General features: G+C 48.3%; 1 protein-coding gene across 1 annotated transcript in view; it reads right to left on the bottom strand.

Annotated features, from left to right (window-relative positions):
- Positions 1–20,717, bottom strand: part of LOC135820953 (death-associated protein kinase dapk-1-like) — a 311,375-nt gene that overhangs the window by 39,202 nt on the left and 251,456 nt on the right. Inside the window, exon 9 of the mRNA XM_065334015.1 lies at positions 14,333–14,431. Coding sequence (XP_065190087.1) covers positions 14,333–14,431 — 99 coding nt within the window. The remainder of the gene's footprint in view (positions 1–14,332; positions 14,432–20,717) is intronic.

The raw sequence follows: 20,717 nt of genomic DNA, 5'->3' as shown, positions 1-20,717 counted from the left end.
TTATGCATTCAAGTCGAGAGGTCTAGGGTTGCACGCATGGTATGCAGCGCACAGACTTTGTCCGCCTGCGAATATTCGAATTTTCGAACCTTCAACCTAGATTATATCCGATCGATTCCAGGTTTGGCGCCATGGTGCTTTTTCTCTCCCTCTTCACTCTTGCTGTGGTCTTGCGCTACCGTCGCTATCGCCTTTAATGACTCGGTAACACTGCCCTGTTATCGCCTCTATTCTCACCTATATCCGTTAACTCTCACAAAACAACTCAATACCATTGTCCCAATGCCACGTCTTCACTTCGCACATATGCACTAACTTCCACACTAGCATCAAATATCTAGGCCTGCTCGTAGAGAATTCGATAGTGAATGCTGCTGTCTGATGATCGCTCCGATGCGTGAAACTTTAAGTTACAGCTAACACAGCCTTTCGCCTCTGTTGTGTGTCTATCCGATCGATTATTCGTTGAGGACTTGAGGGGCAAGAGATCGAGGAAATTCGAATAATCGATTACTCGTTCCATCAATAATTTCTACCGAATGAGCCGAATGAGTACGCAGGTTATGCAGTATAGGGATCCAGCATATGTTCCTCAGCATAAAAGCAAGCAAAGAATAATGAGTACATGGGCAACGGAAACAACTTCAAAATGCAGCAAGGGATTGTATGAGTGCACACAGGTGTGACAAAAACTTTGGGCTATTGCAGCAGTGGACAGCACAACAGAGAAGGCGACAGCAACAGTAGGGAGGGGGGTGATGCTGACCAGGGTTGGGAAGCGTTACTGTCCCGGTTTCCTTCATCCAGAGAGTAAGACCAGGGTTCCCGGACTTTCTCAATAGAACAAAGTGTACGTTCCAGATGGAGCGATAACTAGACCAGCAGGTAGCGCATAGACATCACTCAGTCGTGGCAGTCGGCAATGCGCGAGGTGAGGTAACATGATGACAAACTGCACAACTCCATTGTTGTCACGCCAAACCAATTCATGGAGGTTAAGTCACTACTTTGATTGTGCCAAGTGTGCGAGACACCCCAGTAAGCTGCCAGGCCAAGTCAACTGGTTAAACCTTTATGTGTCTTGATCTCGCCTGTGCATGCCATCCTTATGTTTTTCGGTGCTGGATCTGAACTTGAGTATTTATTTATTTTTTCCTCTTGCTGTCCTCTGATGCTTCATAGCGCTTTCAGTACCAAGCCATTACCTAGGCCATGCAACAGAGTGCGTTCGATTATGCCCGCGAATCGATTCATGAATCGATTCGCGCTATTCGCATTACCCCATGTGAACGGACTGGAGCGTCGCAGAACAACAGCAGCAGAACTAACAGTAGCAGGATTCGAAGCAACAGGACTATCATGACTCAAAGAAACTGTAGGTACAGGAGACAGTGAAGAAGAAGGCGCTGCAGGAGAAGGCTCGGGTACAGAATCATAAACTAAAGTGGCGGTAGAAGAATGATTAGTCGGCGAAGACAGACTAGGAGACTGAGAATAAGAAAATGACTGTTGATGACGGACTGGAGCTGATGTTAAAGATTCTGGTGAGCTGTGGCCTGGCATTCGTAGATGAACATGGTCAGCATGCCGTTTCCACAGATGACCATTATCTAGACGCACTCTGAAGGTCAAAGGACCACGGCGTTCTTCGAGAGCACCAGGGAGCCACTTCGGGGACGAGGCGAAGTTCATCACCCAAACTGCATCACCGCACAGGAACTTGGATGCCGATGGTGTCCGACCACCGCACATGCTGGCTTACTTGGATTCCACCTGTGCACCGATATCAGAAAACACGAGGTCAATGCGAGAGCGAGGCTTCCGCTGAGACCACAGGAGCTGGAAATGTGTCTGGCTCGTCGCCGAGCGACGATACAAAAATAGGAACTTGTGCAGCGGTGACTCTAAGTCACCAGAGGCGACCTTGCGAATGTCTCTCTTGACTGTTTGCACGGCTCTCTCAGCGAGACCATTAGTGGCAGGATGGTATGGTGAAACAGGGACATGCTTGATACCATTGGACTGGCAATACGCAGCGAATTCAGACCTGCTGAATGCAGGACAGTTATCTGTCACCAGACATGACGGCAGTCCAACACTAGCAAATGACCGGTGAAGCTTACGGATGGTAATAGTTGATGTCGCTCCAGACGTGACATGCGCTTCAATGTACTTGCTGTGGCAATCTACCAGAATCAAGAGCATCTTGCCATCGATAGGGCCAGCGTAATCCATGTGGACGCGAGACCATGGCCGACCTGGCCATTCCCACGGATGAACAAAACTTGGGTTGGGCGACTTCTGAGCCTCCTGACATGATGAACAGCTTCGGACTGCGTGCTCGATCTCTGTGTCGAGGGATGGCCACCAGAAATAGTTGTAGGCCAGCGCTATCATCTTCGTGATGCCTGGGTGTCCATCGTACAGCTGATGCAGTAACGACTTTCTGCCAGGAGCGGGAATGATGACACATGAGCCAACCAGAAAACAACCTCAAAAAATCTCATTTGCAGAGCAAAGCACTGGAGATTCACAAGCTGTGCGCCGTGCATGGCATTCAGTTGCTGGCAGAATGGGTGCCTCGCGAAGAAAATGAGCTGGCCGATTACCTTTCAAAGCTGTCTGATACGGATGGCTGGCAGTTAAATCCCAAATTGTTCGATTGGCTGGATTCGATGTGGGGCCCTCACAACATTGATTGCTTTGCAAGCAGCAGAACAAAGCAAATGAGTAGATTCTGCTCAAGGTGGTGTAACCCGGGGTGCTCGGGTATTGATGCATTCACTGCGAATTGGACCGGAGAAAGAGTTTGGCTGGTACCACCAATGTACTTGACAGGGCGTGTGGTAGATATGTTGATCGTGTCACAATGCCATGGTACTTTGGTTGTTCCAGAATGGCAATCGGCGCCATGGTGGCCAAAGTTGCGTAGCGGCCCAAAGTGGGCAGAATTCGTTAAGGAGGCAATCAGCCTGCCAAAGTCTGGTGATACCTTCCTGGAGGGTACTTGTCCATACAATTTCTTTGGTGGCAGTGTGAGTCCTTGTGACGTGTATGCACTACGCATTTGTACAGTGACAAACTGTGTTTGTTAGAAGAGGGATGCTGAAATTCCCCGGCCGCTGGAGTTTGTCTCTGACGGAAAGATGTCTGTTTGTGGAGCATGTGGTGATGAGCGAGAATGCGTGCATGCAGTGTCTGCGAGGTCTTGCTGCAGGATGTCCTCCCCACTGTGGGGAGGTGATTGTGCTCTGAGCACGTAAGCAACTGCCTGGTAGTGGAAAGCTGTGGGTGCGGGTGATTTGCAGGAGTGGTGGAAGATCGCCAGGTATAGCGACGACATCCCCCTGGGGGAAGAAGGAAGCTGACGAGTCGACTGCACTGACATAGCCAGCTACGAAGCGTTGACAGAAACCATTCTATTCTCTGTTCAGAACCAGCCAAGGACAACCTCTCAGAGGACATGAAGGCGCTTGAACAATGTCTGCCATCCATTATGAATATCAGTCGGGCACCAAGAACTGTGAAGAAGTACGACTCTGCTTTCTGTAGATGGAGCAAATGGGCAGAGCGTCAGAAGGTGCCTCATCTGCCAGCAGACCCACTTCATTTAGCCCTATATCTGGTCTACATCATGCAAGATGCCAAAACTGTCAGCCCATTGGTCTCAGCCGTGTGCGCCTTGTCATGGAAGCATGATATCCAGGGATACCCAGACCCATGCTCTAACGGGGTGGTGAAGAATGTGATGCAGGCAGCCAAACGCTCTCTGGCTCGACCGAAGGATAGAGAATTGCCATTAACAAAACCACTTCTGGAGCACCTCCATCGGGAACTGTCAAGCTCATCACTGCAAGACCTGAAGACCCTAACCCTCATAGTACTGGGTTATTCCGGTATGATGAGGTGGGATGATTTGGCCAGCATCTTCGTGGACGAGGTAGCCATCAAGTCATCGCATATGGCGGTCTTCCTGCAAGTTCGCAAGAACGACCAACTGAGGCAAGGTAGCTCGGTGTTCATCAGCCGGTGGGAGAGTGACCTGTGCCCGGTATCGCTAGTGGAGCATCTGATTGAAAAAGGAGGGCACCAAGGTCATGTCAAGCTGTTTGAGCGTATAGCTTGTGTAAAGGGCAGGACCGCCATCAGGCACTCGCTATCCTACAGCAGAGCAAGAGAGCTAGGGCGTAAAGCTCTGAAGCGTATCGGCGTAAACCCAGATGGGTATGGTTTACACAGTTTGAGGTCGGGAGGTGCATCCACGGCTGCTGTAGCAGGAGTACCAGATAGGCTTATTCAGCGACAGGGAGGATGGAGAAGTGATGCTATGAAGGCTTACATTCAGGAGTCCCTGCCCAATCTGCTGCAGGTGTCCCAAGTGCTAGCTGTGTGACTCTGCTGCTATACTTTAGCGTCCTTGCTGTGGCTGTCCCCCGCAGTTGTTTATTCTGTGATGATTGTGTGTATGAGTGTGTGTGTGGGTGAGAGAGACAGAGAGTGTGTGTAGGTGTGTGTGTGTGTGTGTGTGTGTGTGTGTGTGTGTGTGTGTGGGTGTGTGTGTGGTGTGTGTGTGTGTGTGTGTGTGTGTGTGTGTGGTGTGTGGTGTGTGGTGTGTGTGTGTGTTTGTGTGAGTATGTGTGCAGTACTGACTTGTGAGTGAGAAAAGAAGCATAGCAGCTCTTGTCCTGTGGAGAAAGTCAAAGCGTTTGAGATGAGGCGCGACCAACTTACAACCTTCCTTGAAATATTTCGGCACGTTTTTTTGCGTCCATTGACATCAGCGACGACGAGGCCTTCATCTCCGCGTGAAAATTCTCATTCCAACTGTCCTGGAATGTTAGTCTAGCCTTCAGACTATCATACTGTGTAATACATTTTGTATGGTTAAGCTTATAGAGTTGTCAGTAACAAGTGCCAAGTCACCACTCAAAATGCGACAATTTCAATGACGCGGAGGAAGTAGTCTTTTAAAAAATCCTCTTCAAAAAGAGAAGGACGAACCGTTGTGATTTCAGTTAAAACGGAGAAGGGCAAAATGGTACGAGTTATGACTAACTGTCCAACAACGTAACCAAATCATATACAGTTAGTCATAACTAATACCATTGTCTCATTCTCAGTTTCATCCAAACTTACATTGGGTCGCCATCCTAGTTCAACATTGTGGTTTCATTCACAATTGACTAGCACCTTTGTCTCTCACTCACAGCTCTGATTGTGTTGCCCAAAAATTGCCATTTCTTTCATCCACTGCTTTTTCCGTGTTTATACTGTGTTACACGTTCATTTGGTGTTACATACACAATCCTTCAGATGAGATGGCAACGAAAACGTTTAGGGATACTGAGCCTCGGCCACAAGTGTTTGTGTAGAATGTTAGTTTAGGCATAATAATAAATGAGCCACAATCAGCGAAAATGACCCTTTTACAGTTTCCATAATTTTTCGAGAAAAGGTCGATTTGTGACGTTCAACGGTTTTTGATCACGCTGCGAACAGTGTGACGAGCTTCTTGAACTCTTTGCTTGAAGTAATTTATTTTGAAGTTTGAAGTGGTGTCGAGTGTCGACTCGAGTGTTCCTTGATCTTGGTGCGATGGCTGCGGATGCCAGAGCACGCATGACAGTCATTGTGTAGAGCTAGCTCGAGCCTGGTGGGGAGTGGATGCTGAAGTAGCCGCTGAAGTTCAGAGTGAGGATGAGACACTCTTTGGTTCTGACATCGACGTCGACAGCGAGGCGGAATGGCAGCTGTCATCTCCTGCTGCGATGCGGCTCAAGGTGACCGATGATTCGTCAGAGTCGGAAGATGAGGAGTCGTCTTCTGAGATAAATTCTGAGTCTGGGGCTAGTGACGGCAGCCACATCGTGTCTTCGGAAAAAACCGCAAACACCGGCCCAAGTCTGTCTGTAGGACACAAAGACGAGGAAGACCCTGACATGGCAATCACCTCTGACGGAGGGCTCATACCTGGGCAGCATGACGAAATGCGCCCACACGAAATGGGCAATACACATCATCTAGCAGCTGCATCCACTGATTCGAGCGGCTCGGAAGCGGATGCAGAAAACCAACATCACTACACTGCAGCCAGAAGAGACGACAATGTACTCTTTGATGCACTGAAATCGTCCAAGGGCCAGCGGGAATCGATATCACCAGAACACCACAGCAGATTCACTCTTGTCAAGAATAGACGGCCCAGGAAACAGAAACCAACTCGTTTGCACTCCATGCCATGAGCCAGAAGCCTGGCTGGCGAACGTGAGTAGTAGTCACCTTTATCTCTAGTGATGACATTAGCCTGACTATCTTAATGATCGTTATGCCTTCTTCCTGACCCCTCTGCAGCAGTGTTTGTTCCCCGCCCTTCTATTTCTCGACTTCGCCTTTACACGACCAATGCATTTGCACTGCTGTCCAAACTTGGTGAGCTTCACCACGCAGTGAAGACCTCGAAGCCTGATGTTATTATCTGGACAGAGACCAAGCTCACTGCAGACAAAGTTTACCCAGGCGGAAGTCTCACTACCTGGATATGCCCCTCCCATTCGTCGAGACCGCATCGCTCATGGAGGAGGAGTTGTGGTCTGGATAGTCCTTATGCCGCTTCATCCATGACGTCATGCTTTATCTGAAAAATGAAGCCCGCTTGGGTGTTGCTCTCCCGGTGTGGAGGAACTCAGCGTTTGTTTTTAGTGGCTAGGGTAGTTTGTTGTGAATTTTGACGTGGAGGTCGTGCTGTTGGTGCTTGGCGACTTGCAGAGATGCTTCATCATTACTGTGTACCTGGATGCACCCAGAACAGTAGCGGAAGCGTAGCTGGAGGGCCTGTGTCCTTTCACTCCTTTCCCAAAGATCAAAAATTGCATCGAGAGTGGATTGTGAAAATTCGTCGTGATGAAGGTGAGGAATTTCGTGTTGTCAACTAGACCAAAGTCTCCTCAATACACTTCGAGGAGGAATGTTTCTCTACTGGAGCTCGCCGCCATCCTCAGGAGAAAACAGGCTACCTCCATAATGTGGAGGAACTTGAAGAAAAATGCTGTGCTGACTACTTTTTTCTGGAGCTCAACGCCGGCGAAAAGAAAGCCTCCTGCTGAACGAACCTCGCAGGCACCGCTAAAGCGAAGTTGTGCTGTTGCATCTGCTGCGTTTGGTGCTTGTGCGGATGGAGAGGAACCTGACACTACACAGGAGCAGCTGAGCCTGATACCCATGATCACGAGTGCTGCGAGTGTGTTCCATAGCTGAAGGCAAGCATGAATGTGCTTGTGACCGAAAATGCTGTGCTCAAATTTTACAAGAAGACATTACAAAATGCAGCAACAGAGGAGCATCGGTTCACCATTGATGACATCAAACACAGCGGCTCCCAAGTTCGGTACTACACTGGGTTCACTTCGTACCGTGTCTTCCTGGCATGCTATGATTTCCTTGCTCCGTCAGCTGAAGTTATGCGCATGTGGATGGGCAGTGAGACAACTCCTGACGATCAAGGGAGACAGGGAAATAAGCGTGGCCCCAAGCAGAAGCTGCCTGTTATTGACCAATTATTTCTGGTTATGGTGCGTCTTCGACTTGCACTTGGAGAATTGGATTTGTCTCATCGATTTGCCATTTCTCTGGCCAGTGTTTCTCCAATATTTGCCACATGGATCAACCTCATGTACTTCAAGTTTCAACAACTCCCAATCTGGCTCTCTCGGAAGAAAGTCGACAAATTGATACCGCCATACTTCAAGCTGTTCTTTCCATCTACCCATATTGTTATTGATTGCACAGAGTTTGACATCAACACACCCTCTTTGTTGGCCCGTCAGTTAGCATCCTGGTCTGCATATAAGAATCACAATACGGTGAACTTTCTTATTGGTATTGCACCACATGGCCACGTCACTTTTGTATCTGATGTGTTTGAAGGCGCGGTGTCAGATAAGTCCATCACAGAGCAGTCTGGTCTTCTCTCCCTTCTTCAGCGTGGTGATTCAGTGATGGCTGATAAGGGATTATATATAAAGGACATGTTGGTCAGTGTGGGTGTATGTCTTAATATTCCCCCTTTCAAGGTTGGTGAGCGACAGATGCTGCCAGAGGATTTGCACAAAACGAAGAAAATAGCGGCTGTTTGTATCCACGTGGAAAGAAAAACGCACCGCATCAAACTATTCAAGATCCTGTCAGGTGAAATTGATGCAACGTTTTTTTGATTTATTACAACAAATAATAGTTGTATGTGCTATGCTCAACAATTTCGCGCCCCCTCTGTTTGCTTAACGGGTCTATTTCCGTTCGATCGTGCAGTTTTATTTTGCTGCTGTTGTTTTGGCTTCAATTGGTCAATTTCAGAATAGGAAACTTGCGGCGAATTGCTGTCATTCATTACAACAAACAATAGTTGTATGTGCTATGCTCACCAAATTCGAGCCCCTCCCCCCCCCCCCCCTTGTTGCTTGACGGGTCCATTTCCCTTCGATCGTGCAGTTATATTTTGCTGCTGTTGTTCAAACCTTATCTGCCCTGACCAAGACCCAATAACATGTAACGTTACATGTACCTGTACGGTGTGCATGCTGCATTGGCACGCTGGTATTCTTTATTACGTACTATGTGCATGTGATGATGAGCTACACGCTGTATATAAAATAATGGAAATGGTAACCCTCCATCAAATTCAAATTTGCATCACAAGATCAAACGGGCAGAACCACCCGATAATAATTATTATTATTATCGTGATAACACATGTCAACAAATTAAGACATCATTTCAGATGCACTCCGCAAGAAGGGCTGGCAGTAAGTATTCGAAGTAGAACTTCTTGACTTTGGGCAGGCACTTCTCATTGAAATCTTTCTCCTTTGAGATTCGCTCAATGTGCAGTTCTGAAGGTGTCCAGACCACGAAATCAACCCAGTCAAAACCAGTTACAAGCATCTGGAACTGAACTTGATAGTAGTAGGTATAAGTCCTTTTCAGCCGGAGAGCGCCGTCACACTGCTTGAGGAAGAATGATGGCTTGGCGGTAGCGGCAGACAGTGGTAAATCCCTGCAGGAACAAGGACACTTCACTTCAACAAGACCTTTGCCAACCTTTGAATGCACGATTCTATCAGGTGAGGCAGCAAGGAAGGGCCACGTTTGAGAAACGACAAGACCCGACTGACACACTTCGATTTCGGAGCCTTCTTGCTGCTGCTGTTTGTGACAGTACTGGCCCAGGGCAGTAGACTCGTGTTTCTGTCCATATCGTGTAGCACGATTGCCCTTGAACGTTCCACTCAGTTTGGCTCGAATGGCAAGTGTGAAGTCTTCTGATCGCCTACATACAATCTTTTTGCAGAGACTTGCGGTCAGTCTCTTCCGACATTCAAAAAACGAGCGCTGACTCGATGCCTGTAATTTGGTCTCGGCTGGAATCTCACTAGCAGCCGCAGTATCTATTACTACCTCTGCTGAGTACAGCTCGTCACGGCTTGATTAGCACAATTGAGCACCATCAGACAAAGCAGGCACAGCAGTGTCCTCATCACTATCAGAGGATGAACTTTCATCTGACGATGATGATGATTCCGACATGCTGTCGTCGCTGGATGACTGCAGGGCTATCAGCCAAGTGGCACCACCGTACCACTTGACATAGCCAGTCTTGTCTGCTGCTACTGCATGGCCGTGAGATGCTTGCAGTTCTTTACGCAGCTTCTCTAGCTTCCCAGGCTCCACTAGGCGCTTGTTAGGAGGCACAGGGTTGAACAAGGCTTTGGGAGATCGTTGACGCTTTGAGCCAAAGGAAGGTCTGTGTAGTCGGACATCGATCATACATCTCGGTTCCTCCTGCAGAGCCGCTATGTTGGCGCATCCTCATCGTCTATATGCAGACAGAATCTTACGAACTCCCCCAATGCATAGAGCAGGGCAGCTACATGGTTACAACCTCCCAGCCCAGCCGTACAGGTGCACAGAGCAACCTTGACCATTCCATCATCAGGCAAACAGATTTTCACCTTGTACGGGTCTGTCCTACTCATGGACGGCAGAACGTGCTCTGTACATAGCAGGCACCGGCACTCTCTGCCATTTCACTGTTCTGCTCGTGGCCAGATTTGAAAAAATTGTACCCCTTTTCCATTCCTTGGAATGAGGAGAACAGCTCAGAGTTGGTCTAAAAGTTGTCCGATGCAGCAGCGAGGTTATTCCGCCCAGACGGTACTAACGAGTTCTCCATGAAATGCTTATATATCGCAGGGAATCCAACAGGAGGCAACTTCTTCAAAGATTGCCTCCAATTTGATTCAGGAAATCGAATTTCCGGATAGCCAGACGTCGTGATTTGCTGCCGTTTTCGCTCCACATTAGCATCTCCATCAGGGTCGACAAGCTCACTTTCGAAGCCATTCTTGATGTAATCTTCCACTCTGTAGGATACATAGTGGAGAGAGAGAGACTGAGAGAGAGAGAGAGATAGAGAGAGAGAGAGAGGTAGAGGGAGAGGGAGAGGGAGAGGGAGATGGAGAGAGAGAGAGAAGGCTTCAGAAACTTGGCACAGGATGCTGGGCAGAGTCCAGCAGAGAACACTAGACAAGTTCAAAAATTATGGGACTTACCTTTTCACCAATTCAGCTTTGCGTCCCTTGCGGCTTGCACCGCGACAAGCAAGCCAGCGCGTTAGCTCCTCAACTGTCAGGTCAGATGGTTTCCTCCCTTTCAAGGAAGATCCAGGAATCTCCGCCTTGACGAGTTCGCCATCGCTCGAACAATGTCTTGATGCAAGATACTGAAATAATTCGAAAACAATCCTAGGAGCTCAAAAATCAACACCCAAGTGGGTCGCAGCCCCGTGCGTGACATCATTGGTATGACGCAACCGGCATAAGGACTATTAGGGACGGCATTGCTTTTCAGCACCTCCACGACATCGGCTGTAGTGATCACGAAAATGTGTGGGTATCTGTCTCCACAGCCCCCATACGAAAACTGCCATTGGCGCTGTCTGCAGGCCAGGCTCCTGTCTGGGCACTGAAACCAAACTCTGGGAACACCTTGAAGCAACTATTGACAGAGTTAGGCAGCATGGGTTGAAGATTACCATCGCTGGTGACTTCAATGTGCATAGTGGCTTTCTGGTAAGGAAGCCACAAAACTATTCCTGCAGGAGAATGTGCTGAGGAGAGGTGCGTGAGCCACGGCCTGGAACAAAATGTTACGATGAAGACCCGAGGGGACGATATACTGGATCTGATTATGTCTGACTATCTTTCTGACGTAATAGTCCGTTGCAAACCTCCCCTTGGTGCCTCGGATGTAACTCTGATAGCTGAATTTCCCACACAAGTGTCGGAGGAACCTCCCACGAAACGAGTAGTCTGGCGCTACAACCTAGCGGACTGACCTCGACTTTCTCATTTTTATCGTCAATCTGACTAGACCACAGCCATCAGTCAATGTCCCAACTAATCATGTCATAATGTCACCGACATCATTACACAAGGCATGAAGCAATTCATACCATCTCGTGACCTTGTAACCCGCCCGTCTGACCCTCCTTGGTGGACTCCTGACTGTTCAGCACAGGTGAAGACAAAACAGGAAGCTTAGGACCGCTCCTGCGCGACTCCTCGTCCACAGCTACGACTGAGGGCCCTTGAGGGGACCAGGCGTTGCACTCACTATCTGCGCCAGGCGCAGGCAATACACCTTGCCACGCCGAGGGACAACATTTCACGTGGGAGCATTTCTGATCGAGGTGGTGGTCCACGCTGAAGCTAGCAGGTGGTAGTGGGCGCAGCACAACCATACCAACTCTTGTTGACACTAACGGCATCCAGGTTGCGACCAACTCCCAGAAAGCAGAGCGCTTTGGCACATTCTTTTTGTCAAAGGGCAGCATCGGAGCAGATGACTTTCCAAACGATCTGCCATCAGACGATCTGCCACCTATAACACCTCGCACCGAGTCTCGGCTTACTACCGTCCACTTTCGAACAGATACCGTCAGAAGAGAGCCATGAAGACTGAACCCCATGAAAGCCACAGGGTGCTGAAGAATTGTGCCAACGAGCTCTGCTTGCCTGTCGCCCGGCTGTTCTCCTTGTGATTTCAGTAGCAAATGCAACCGAGGCTGTGGAAGGTCGCCCGGGTTGTTCCGATTCACAAGAAGAAAGCTAGATCAGACCTGCGCAACTGTCACCCGGTGTGTCTCCTCAGCATTCTCTCCAAGACAATGGAAACAATTGGCAACCACTGTATCATGAACCTTTCTCTAAGCACTGTGTAATCTCCTCTCGGCAATATGGCTTCCGGAAGGGACTCGGTACATCAGATCTGTTAATGAAACTGCACAACGATTGGTCATCCACTGCGGCGAGCGGCGGCATGGTACATGTACTGGCCATCGACATCGCCGGGGCGTTCGACAAGGTTTCACATCGAGGGGTCCTCCATAAAACAGAGGCATGTGGCATCAGTGATTCGCTCCTTGGCTGGCTCTCAAACTACCTCTGGTGTCAGCACCTACATGCTGTAGTCGGAGGACCACAGTCCTGTGCTTTATGGGGTCCCCCCCCCCCCAAGGCAGTATCCTTCGTCGAACCCTCCCTACCTCGGAGAATCCTCACACAGCAGCCATACAAGGACGGGACGCTGCAGTTCAAGAAGATGGTCCACCTTCACCTGGTAACCAGCAACTGGATGCAAGCAAGTCTTGTAAGCCTGCTACATGAACTTGCTGAACCACAATCTCCCATGTACTCTCTTTCTCAATCTCCCCCCCCCCCCCCGTCTCCCCCCGTCTCCTCCCGCTTCCCCTGTTCTTTATCTTTCCCTCAAACTTCCATTTATCTGGTGCGTCCAGAGCATGATGATGTCTAGACCAGTTGGTCGACGGAGCGACATTGTGAGCACCACATGGCTTTTAGTAAAGATATAAAAGGACTCAGTGTTCCTCCTCCCTCTGGGTCACCTTGTTTTTACCAGGTGCATTATCAACGTACTGTATTTACTGTGGACGACCGCTGGCGACAAAGGCATACTGGTATGGCAGTTTGGTATCTTCGAAAACATTCTCGTTACACGGAATGCTGCTTATCCTTTTCATTACGCCAGCAGGGATAATCTTCAGGATTTTTGGTGGGTGGTTTGACTGCAAGTCCATATATGATGGGGTGCTATTCGGTTTGCGATAAGATTGGTAGGTACCCGGGTGAGTTCCGCATCATTCCCGGAGACGTGGCTCAGGATGGCGAAACATTCATTGCTGCATAATCCGACGCGTTTTTCCTCAAGAAGAAGCCTCAGTTTACTTAGGATGTATTCACCCACCAACTCGCTCACTTTGGCGACAGCAAACGATCCCTTCTTTACTTCAAAAGCGTTATTGTTCTTTTTCTTTATCCAGGCTTCGCCGCAGTCAAAATGCAAGGAATTCTTGGCCTGCAGCATTATGTCACAATCTCTCTGGGTAATTTTGACATACAACCTGGCATAAGATGATGCCTCTAGTAAGAGCTTTCTGGTGATTGATGGATAAAAATTGGCTAAAGGGAACACCAGAAATTCTTTGGCTTCTCCTTGAAGTAGCGGAGCCAGTTAATGACCGACTTTCTGTGGTGCCACAAGTTGTGGCTCATGGTACTGCGTAGCATGCCAATGATCCCATCTAAAACTGCCTGGCTGACCATGCCTATTTTACATGTTGCGGGAGGTTTTAGCTGGGAGTGGAGGAAATCAGTGAACCCGGTCTTGTCGTCTTTCCATGTTACAAAAAAAAACACTGCGTCTTAGCAAGTAACCAATCTAATATCATCTAAGCCAAGCTCTGTAGCGGTCTTCATAGCTTTGGCATTGATGTCGCTGTAGGCCTCATCTGAAAAACAAACGGGTATTTCTTGGTGATATTCTTGCGCAGTAGGATCTGATACTTTTCGGTAAGCATACTGTACAGGTTGCGCAACTCATTGGCTGAAACTACAATGTGCATTAAATGAAAATTGATAAAATTATTTGCCCCCCATTCGGTGCGATACTGGATAGCTTTGTCTGCTCCAGAGCCGAGTCAGCCGAGTCAGCGATCCGGTTTGGGTATACTTGAACCCGTTTGGAAAAAGAACACGGGGTCACCTGTGACCGGGTTGGGAATATACATCAGAGAGTCCTAAATAGTTACAACTCCGTAATGCAGTAGCCACACTTGGACGGACTCGGCGCTGGCCCGGTTGCATGGGTTGTGCCAAGTACAAGTGGGCCTCATTGGCTTGAAATCCAAGTGAAGACAGGTGCACTCACAGCTCTCAAATGTGCCGCAGTTCTTGAAAGTCAATGACATATGCATACTTACATTGTATGGCAAATTAATCCGTGCTTTAGCATTGCACAATATCTGAGCACACTCAGTAAAGCCTTCCTCGCAGGCTAGGTGGAGAGGTGTACGGCCCAGCTAAAGCACACAGACAGTCACCAACAGGACTATTCATTAGTTGAAGGTGCTGAAAAGGGAAAATTGACTGCCACTACCAGGATTCGAAGAATGTAGACCAGTGATGTTAAAAACACGGAGGTATGGTACAGTTGTCATCTCAGGAGAGACGGTTCAATAATATATTCAGCCTAAAAAACTCACACTTCCTCTTACACTACCCAGGCTGGGGGGGGGGGGGGGAGGAGGGGAGGGGGAGGGTGGGAGGGGTTTCTGCTCCCACTATAGGCACACTCTTCGATGAGCTCAATCCCAAACTACTGCTAGTACTTGACAAACCGAAAGTATCAGACGCACATTGGTTGAGTGAGTTGAAAAGGGGATAAAAGGATTTCTAGAGATCCTTAGCAAAAGGAGTGTAACATTAAAATTAACTTTCATGGCACTCACTCCCAGCCGTGAAAAATGATGTTAAAATATTTGCATTCTCTCTTTGTAAAGCAGAAGAAGAAAACATATGGGAACGAGTTATGAAGCAACTGTCCACGACTGTAACAAGATGATAAGTAGGGCTGAAACGGTTACACATTTGTGCCTAACGGTTAACTGTTAGCCTAACGGTCGGTTAACAGTTATAACCTGTAAGACTGAGAAAAAGAAACTTTATTGTTTTTGACGCCATTTTATGCCTTTCTCAAGAATGTTCATGATGATGTACAAAATACTCAAAACATTAATGACTAGTATAGTAGTAACATAAGCTGGGTAGCTATAAAGTGGAAATGTTGTAGACCAGGTCGAACTGACATGTCACTCAGTTATCTGAAAGTGACTGCCAACACACTGTTAAAGATAGTTTCGATTTCGTAGAGAAGCTACGGGCCCGACCTGTTCCAACTCACTCACATATGTGTTCGTTCGATGTAGTGAGTTTGTTCACAAACGTACCGCTGGAGGAGACAATTGATATTTGCGCGGATGTGTTGTACCGTGTTGACGAAGTTGACACTCCGTGGCTACCTGAATGTGCTTTTCGACGTTTGATGTTGTTAGTCACAACTGGCGTCGAGTTTTCGTTCAATGCAGTGATGTATAAGCAGATAGATGGAGTAGCCATGGGCTCTCCGTTGGGTCCCGTGTTAGCTAATGTCTTTGTTGGTTACTGTGAGTGTAAGATTGATGCGTTTCTATGGCCGAGTCTGTATTTCCGTTTCGTTGATGACTCGTTCACATACTTTGATTCCATAGAAGACAGCGAGGTCTTTCTTGGTGCTCTCAACACCCTTCACCCTTCCCTCCGCTTCACATGTGAGCACGAGCAGTCAAGCAAGTTATCCTTCCTCGACGTACTTGTTGAGAAAACCGAATTTGGTAGCGTAGCATCGGTGTATCGTAAACCGACATTCACCGGACAATACATTTCCTATGACTCGTACTGTTTGAAACTCGGGTATTGAGCCAATAATGAAAGTAGAAAGGAAAAGGACATAATTATGGAAACGAGTTAAGAGTAACTCTCCACCACTGTAACTAGATACTATATACAGTTCCGTTGAGACTGTGGCTTGTGCTCGTTTTCGTTGCGCTTGCCTTCCCCTCTTTGGTCTTTCCATAACCTTGAACCTTCCAAGCTGGAAGGCTGTCGGTTAGCGCTACGGAGATGTGTTGAAGCTAGGTGTCAGGACGTCGAATGTCTCAGTACTCTGTCAGTTTTGTGCCTAGTTGTTGCACTTTCTGACTGTATATAGTATCTAGTTACAGTGGTGGAGATAATTATGTCCTTTTCCTTTCTACTCGTACTGTTCATCTAATTATAAAGTCAACTTAGTAAAGAATCTCGTGGATCGCGCCAAACGGATCTGTTCACCTTGTAAACTCAGTGGTGAGCTCGAATTTCTCCATTCAGTTTTCACCAAAAACGGATACCCAGGCGACATGTTGGCAAAACTATTGTCTACAGCCCCCACGCCGAAACATGAATTGATAGGGCCTGCTCGTTGTCCTGTCTTTTTGTGCTTACCATGGAAGGGCAAGAAGTCTGACAATGTGAGTCGTGAAGTTCGTGCGATCATCAAATAAACCTACTATGCGGTACACTTCATACCCGTCTACACAACGATGCGTTCGTTCACGGTGTTGAAGGACGTCCTACCAACCCATCATTTAAGTCATGTAATCTACAACTTTGAATGCCGGAATTGTGCTAGCCGGTATGTTGGTAGGACTGTTCAGCACCTGAGCGAACGCATCAAGCAACACACTCCTTTACACATTATCCCACGTAGCGCACAACTGGAGCGTCCCACGCGGGGAAGACCCCGTAAACAACCACTACCTCCGCCAACACAGGACCTAGCGTCTCACTCGACAAGTCCACCATTGGCTCCCGTGGCCATGACCAAGTCACTCCCTCCACCAGCGGAGGTGGATGTGGCTTTGGCGACGCCACGTGTGTTGCATGCAGACACGTTTGCATCAGCATCGCTTGCTGCATCGCCGGCAGAGACGACAACAATACCTACCTCAATATCAACGAGACCCAGAAGAACAACTGCTAATTACACCATGACCTATTCCAGTACGGAAGTACCGAGCCAACGGAATACACAACAGGAACGTGAGACGAGGGATGGGAGGAGACGGGACCTGATTGCTCCGAGGCAGGAAGTCGTTGAGGAGGATTCGGCCAGTGAGTCCAGTGATTCCGGTGAGTGTGAGAGCGAGAATGATCGTGTGAGTAAGAGTGGGTGCGAGCGTGTGTTTTCTAGTAGGAAGTCATCAGTGTATAAGCATCTTGCATCTCGTCCTGATTGCTGTAAGGTTTATTCTGATTCTTCTTTTTCTGTTTTGTGCCGTGCTCGTCATGGTTATAAGTTGCAGTTGAGTGTGTTAGAAGCCGTTTGTCAACGTCTTCATAAGCCTAATCTGTGTGTCCAGAAGGACAGCATTATTCGTTTGAAATTGTTTTAGTAGCAACTTGTTCTGTCTGTTTGGCTCTGGTTGGCCATGGTGTCATATCTTGTGTCACAGTATACTAGTAGTCCTTACAAGTTCGTTAAGTGCTTTCGCAGTTTTTCCTGTTATTACCTTAGTGCTAGGATTATCATTTTCATAGGTGTTGTTTCTTCTCACTCCATTTCTCTTTATTAGTATCTTTCTGGATTGTTTTTCATTAGTACAACGTAGCTTCCTGAGGAGTGTTGTGCGAAAACTAGTTCGAAGTACAATTTTTTGTTCATCATTTCTTCCATATCACATTTTTTCTTTCTTCCATGTTCTTCACTGCCTTCGTATACACTCGTTTTTTGAATACAATAAAAGCCTTTGTGAAGGAATTTTAATCCTTTGCACATTGATTACCAGCACAGCCTGAAGCATAATTAGAAATTTCAGCACAATATTCACCATAAATCTGAGGTCATAACTTTAGATTCCTTCACTCGATTTTCACAATTTTGTGCTCTTTGGAAAGCTCCTGGTGAGAACAACGCGATGATACCAGGTTCTATGGAGCAACCTCCACATATCAGGCGCAGGAACAGAGCAAAGTCGTTCTCAAGCCTGGTATGCAAGTAAATTCGTCCCACCGACGCCATTTCACTCTCATCCATCGCAGAATGCACACATACTACGGAGCATCAGCAAATCAAATTTCGGTTCCATTACGGACGTCCCAAATTGAAAGACTGTGCGTAAATTCGAATGAAAAAGAGGTTCAGCATGTAGCCGCAATTTTTGACTCCGCCACTCGAGTAAGTACTTCAGTCTGTAGTTCTTCTCGAGCTTGAGAAGTAAACATTTTGAGATGTGCCGTGGTTGTTGCATTATAGAAAGAGTACGTAAGCTTTGAATGGCAGGATAGCAAGTCGATTGGTTGGATTCGCTTCTCCTCCTGGCTGAAGATCACCGGGATAGAACAGAGTTGCTGGTGTTGCTCGAGGCCGTTGTACCGCTCCATCATGTACTAGTAACGTTACTGTAGCTCCGTGCAAGACCACTGCTCCATGTATTAGTGTATGGAGCGCACGAGCAACATTCAAAACTACTGTTCTGTTTGCAGGCCTTTTTCAGGCAAAAGAAGCCCTAGTTTCGACTCTTTGAGTGCCTGTAGTGACGATTCTCGAATTTCACTCGAAAATTCAATTTGCTGGTGCTCCAAATTATTTTTCAGACAATTAACTTCAAGCCTCTACGTTACTGTGCCATATCTCAATCGCTCCAAAGGCACGCAAAAAAGGATTTTTCCCTGAGGATAGGTGCGTTAGCCACGGCCTGGAGCAACATGGTACGATGAAGACCCGAGGGGACAATACCCTGGATCTGATTATGTCTGACTATCTTTCTGATGTAACAGTCAGTTGCAAACATCCCCTTGGCGCCTCGGATGTAACTCTGATGGCTGAATTCCCCACAAAAGTGTCGGAGAAATGTCCCACGAAACGAGTATTCTGGCCCTACAACCTAGCGGACTGGTCTCGACTTTCTCATTTTTATCGTCAATCTGACGAGACCGCAGCCATTACTCAATGTCCCAACAAATCATTTCATAATGTCCCCGTCATCATTTCGCAAGGCATGAAGCAATTCATACCATCTCGTGACCTTGTAACCCGCCCGTCTAACCCTCCTCGGTGGACTCCTGACTGTTCAGCACAGGCGAAGGCAAAACAGGAAGCTTAGGACCGCTCCTGCGCGACTCCTCGTCCACAGCTACGACTGGGGGCCCTTGAGGCGACCAGGCATTGCACTCACTATCTGCGCCAGGCGCAGGCAATACGCCTTGCCACGCCGAGGGACAAACTTTCACGTGGGAGCATGTCTGATCAAGAGTGGTGGTACACGTTGAAGCAAGCAGGTGGTAGTGGGCGCAGCACAACCAAACCAACTCTTGTTGACACTAACGGCGTCCGGGTCACGGCCAACTCCCAGGAAGCAGAGCACTTTGGCACGTTCTTTTCATCAAAGTGCAGCTTAGGAGCAGATGACTTTCCAAACGATCTGCTATCAGACAATCTGCCACCTATAACACCTCGTACCGAGTCTCGGCTTACTACCGTCCACTTTCGAACGGATACTGTCAGAAGAGAGCTCAGAAGACTGAATCCCGTGAAAGCCACAGGGTGCTGAAGAAATGTGCCAACGAGCTCTGCTTGCCTGCCGCCCGGCTGTTCTCCTTGTGTTTTCGGCAGCAAGTGCAACAGAGGCTGTGGAAGGTCGCCCGGGTTGTTTCGATTCACAGGAAGAAAGCTAGATCAGACCTGCGCAACTGGCGCCCGGTGTCTCTCCTCTGCAACTCTCCAAGACAGTAGAAACAATTGGCAACCACTGTTTTCTCTAAGCACGGTGTATCCTCTACTCGGCAATATGGCTTCCGGAAGGGACTGGGTACATCAGATCTGTTAATGAAGCTGCACAACGACTGGTCATTCACTGCGGCGCGCGGCGGCATGGTACATGCACTGGCCATCGACATTGCCGAGGCGTTCGACAAGGTTTCACATCGAGGTGTCCTCCATAAACAGAGGCATGCGGCATCAGTGATCCTTGGCTGACTCTCAAACTACCTGCTGCCGGCAACTACGTTCTGTTGTCGGAGTACAACAGTCATTGGAATATCCTGTGGATTCTGGGGTCCCCAGGGCAGTATCCAGGGTCCAAGCCTGTTTCTGGTTTACATAAACGACTGTGAGGAAGTAATACCGGATAGCACCTCTCTAGGTGTATACGCAGATTATACCACAGTCCGCTAATGCATTGCGGCCACGTGTGACATCCCGGAGAGTGCGACCCAGCTTCAGCTTGCCTTGGACTCCATCGCTCGATGGGGTGCTGAGTGGAAAATGGCTTTCGAACCGACCAAGTCCCAGGCACTCACGATTGACTTTCACCGTCCGGCAACACCTCTTCCCCACATACTGTTTAACAGTACCAGGGTGCTTGAAATGGGTGAGATCAAGCTCCACAGGGTTTTGTTCGACACAACACTGCGATTCTCGGCCCACATCCGGCAGGTTGCCACCAGGGCCCACCAACGCCTCCACTTTCTCCGGAAGGTGGCCCCACTTCTGACAGCACCTGGCCGTATTGCTGTGTACAACGGCTTCATACAACCAACCATGGAGTACTGCTGTCTAGTCTGGATGGGGGCTCCACTGGCCCGCCTGGATGCTGTACAACACAGGCACTAAAGCTGACAGGCCCTCGAGTTTCCATACCAAGCCTGAAGCATAGGCTCAGGGTGGCGGCCCTGAGCTTCCTGTACAAGCTCTGCTTCCTTCCAACGACGAGCCCCTTGAAAGCAATTATG

This window comes from Sycon ciliatum, chromosome 7, assembly GCF_964019385.1.
Source record: "Sycon ciliatum chromosome 7, ocSycCili1.1, whole genome shotgun sequence".
Classification (NCBI taxonomy): domain Eukaryota; kingdom Metazoa; phylum Porifera; class Calcarea; order Leucosolenida; family Sycettidae; genus Sycon; species Sycon ciliatum.
Note: the sequence above shows the minus strand (reverse complement) of the source record. Positions and strands in the feature narration are given on the sequence as shown.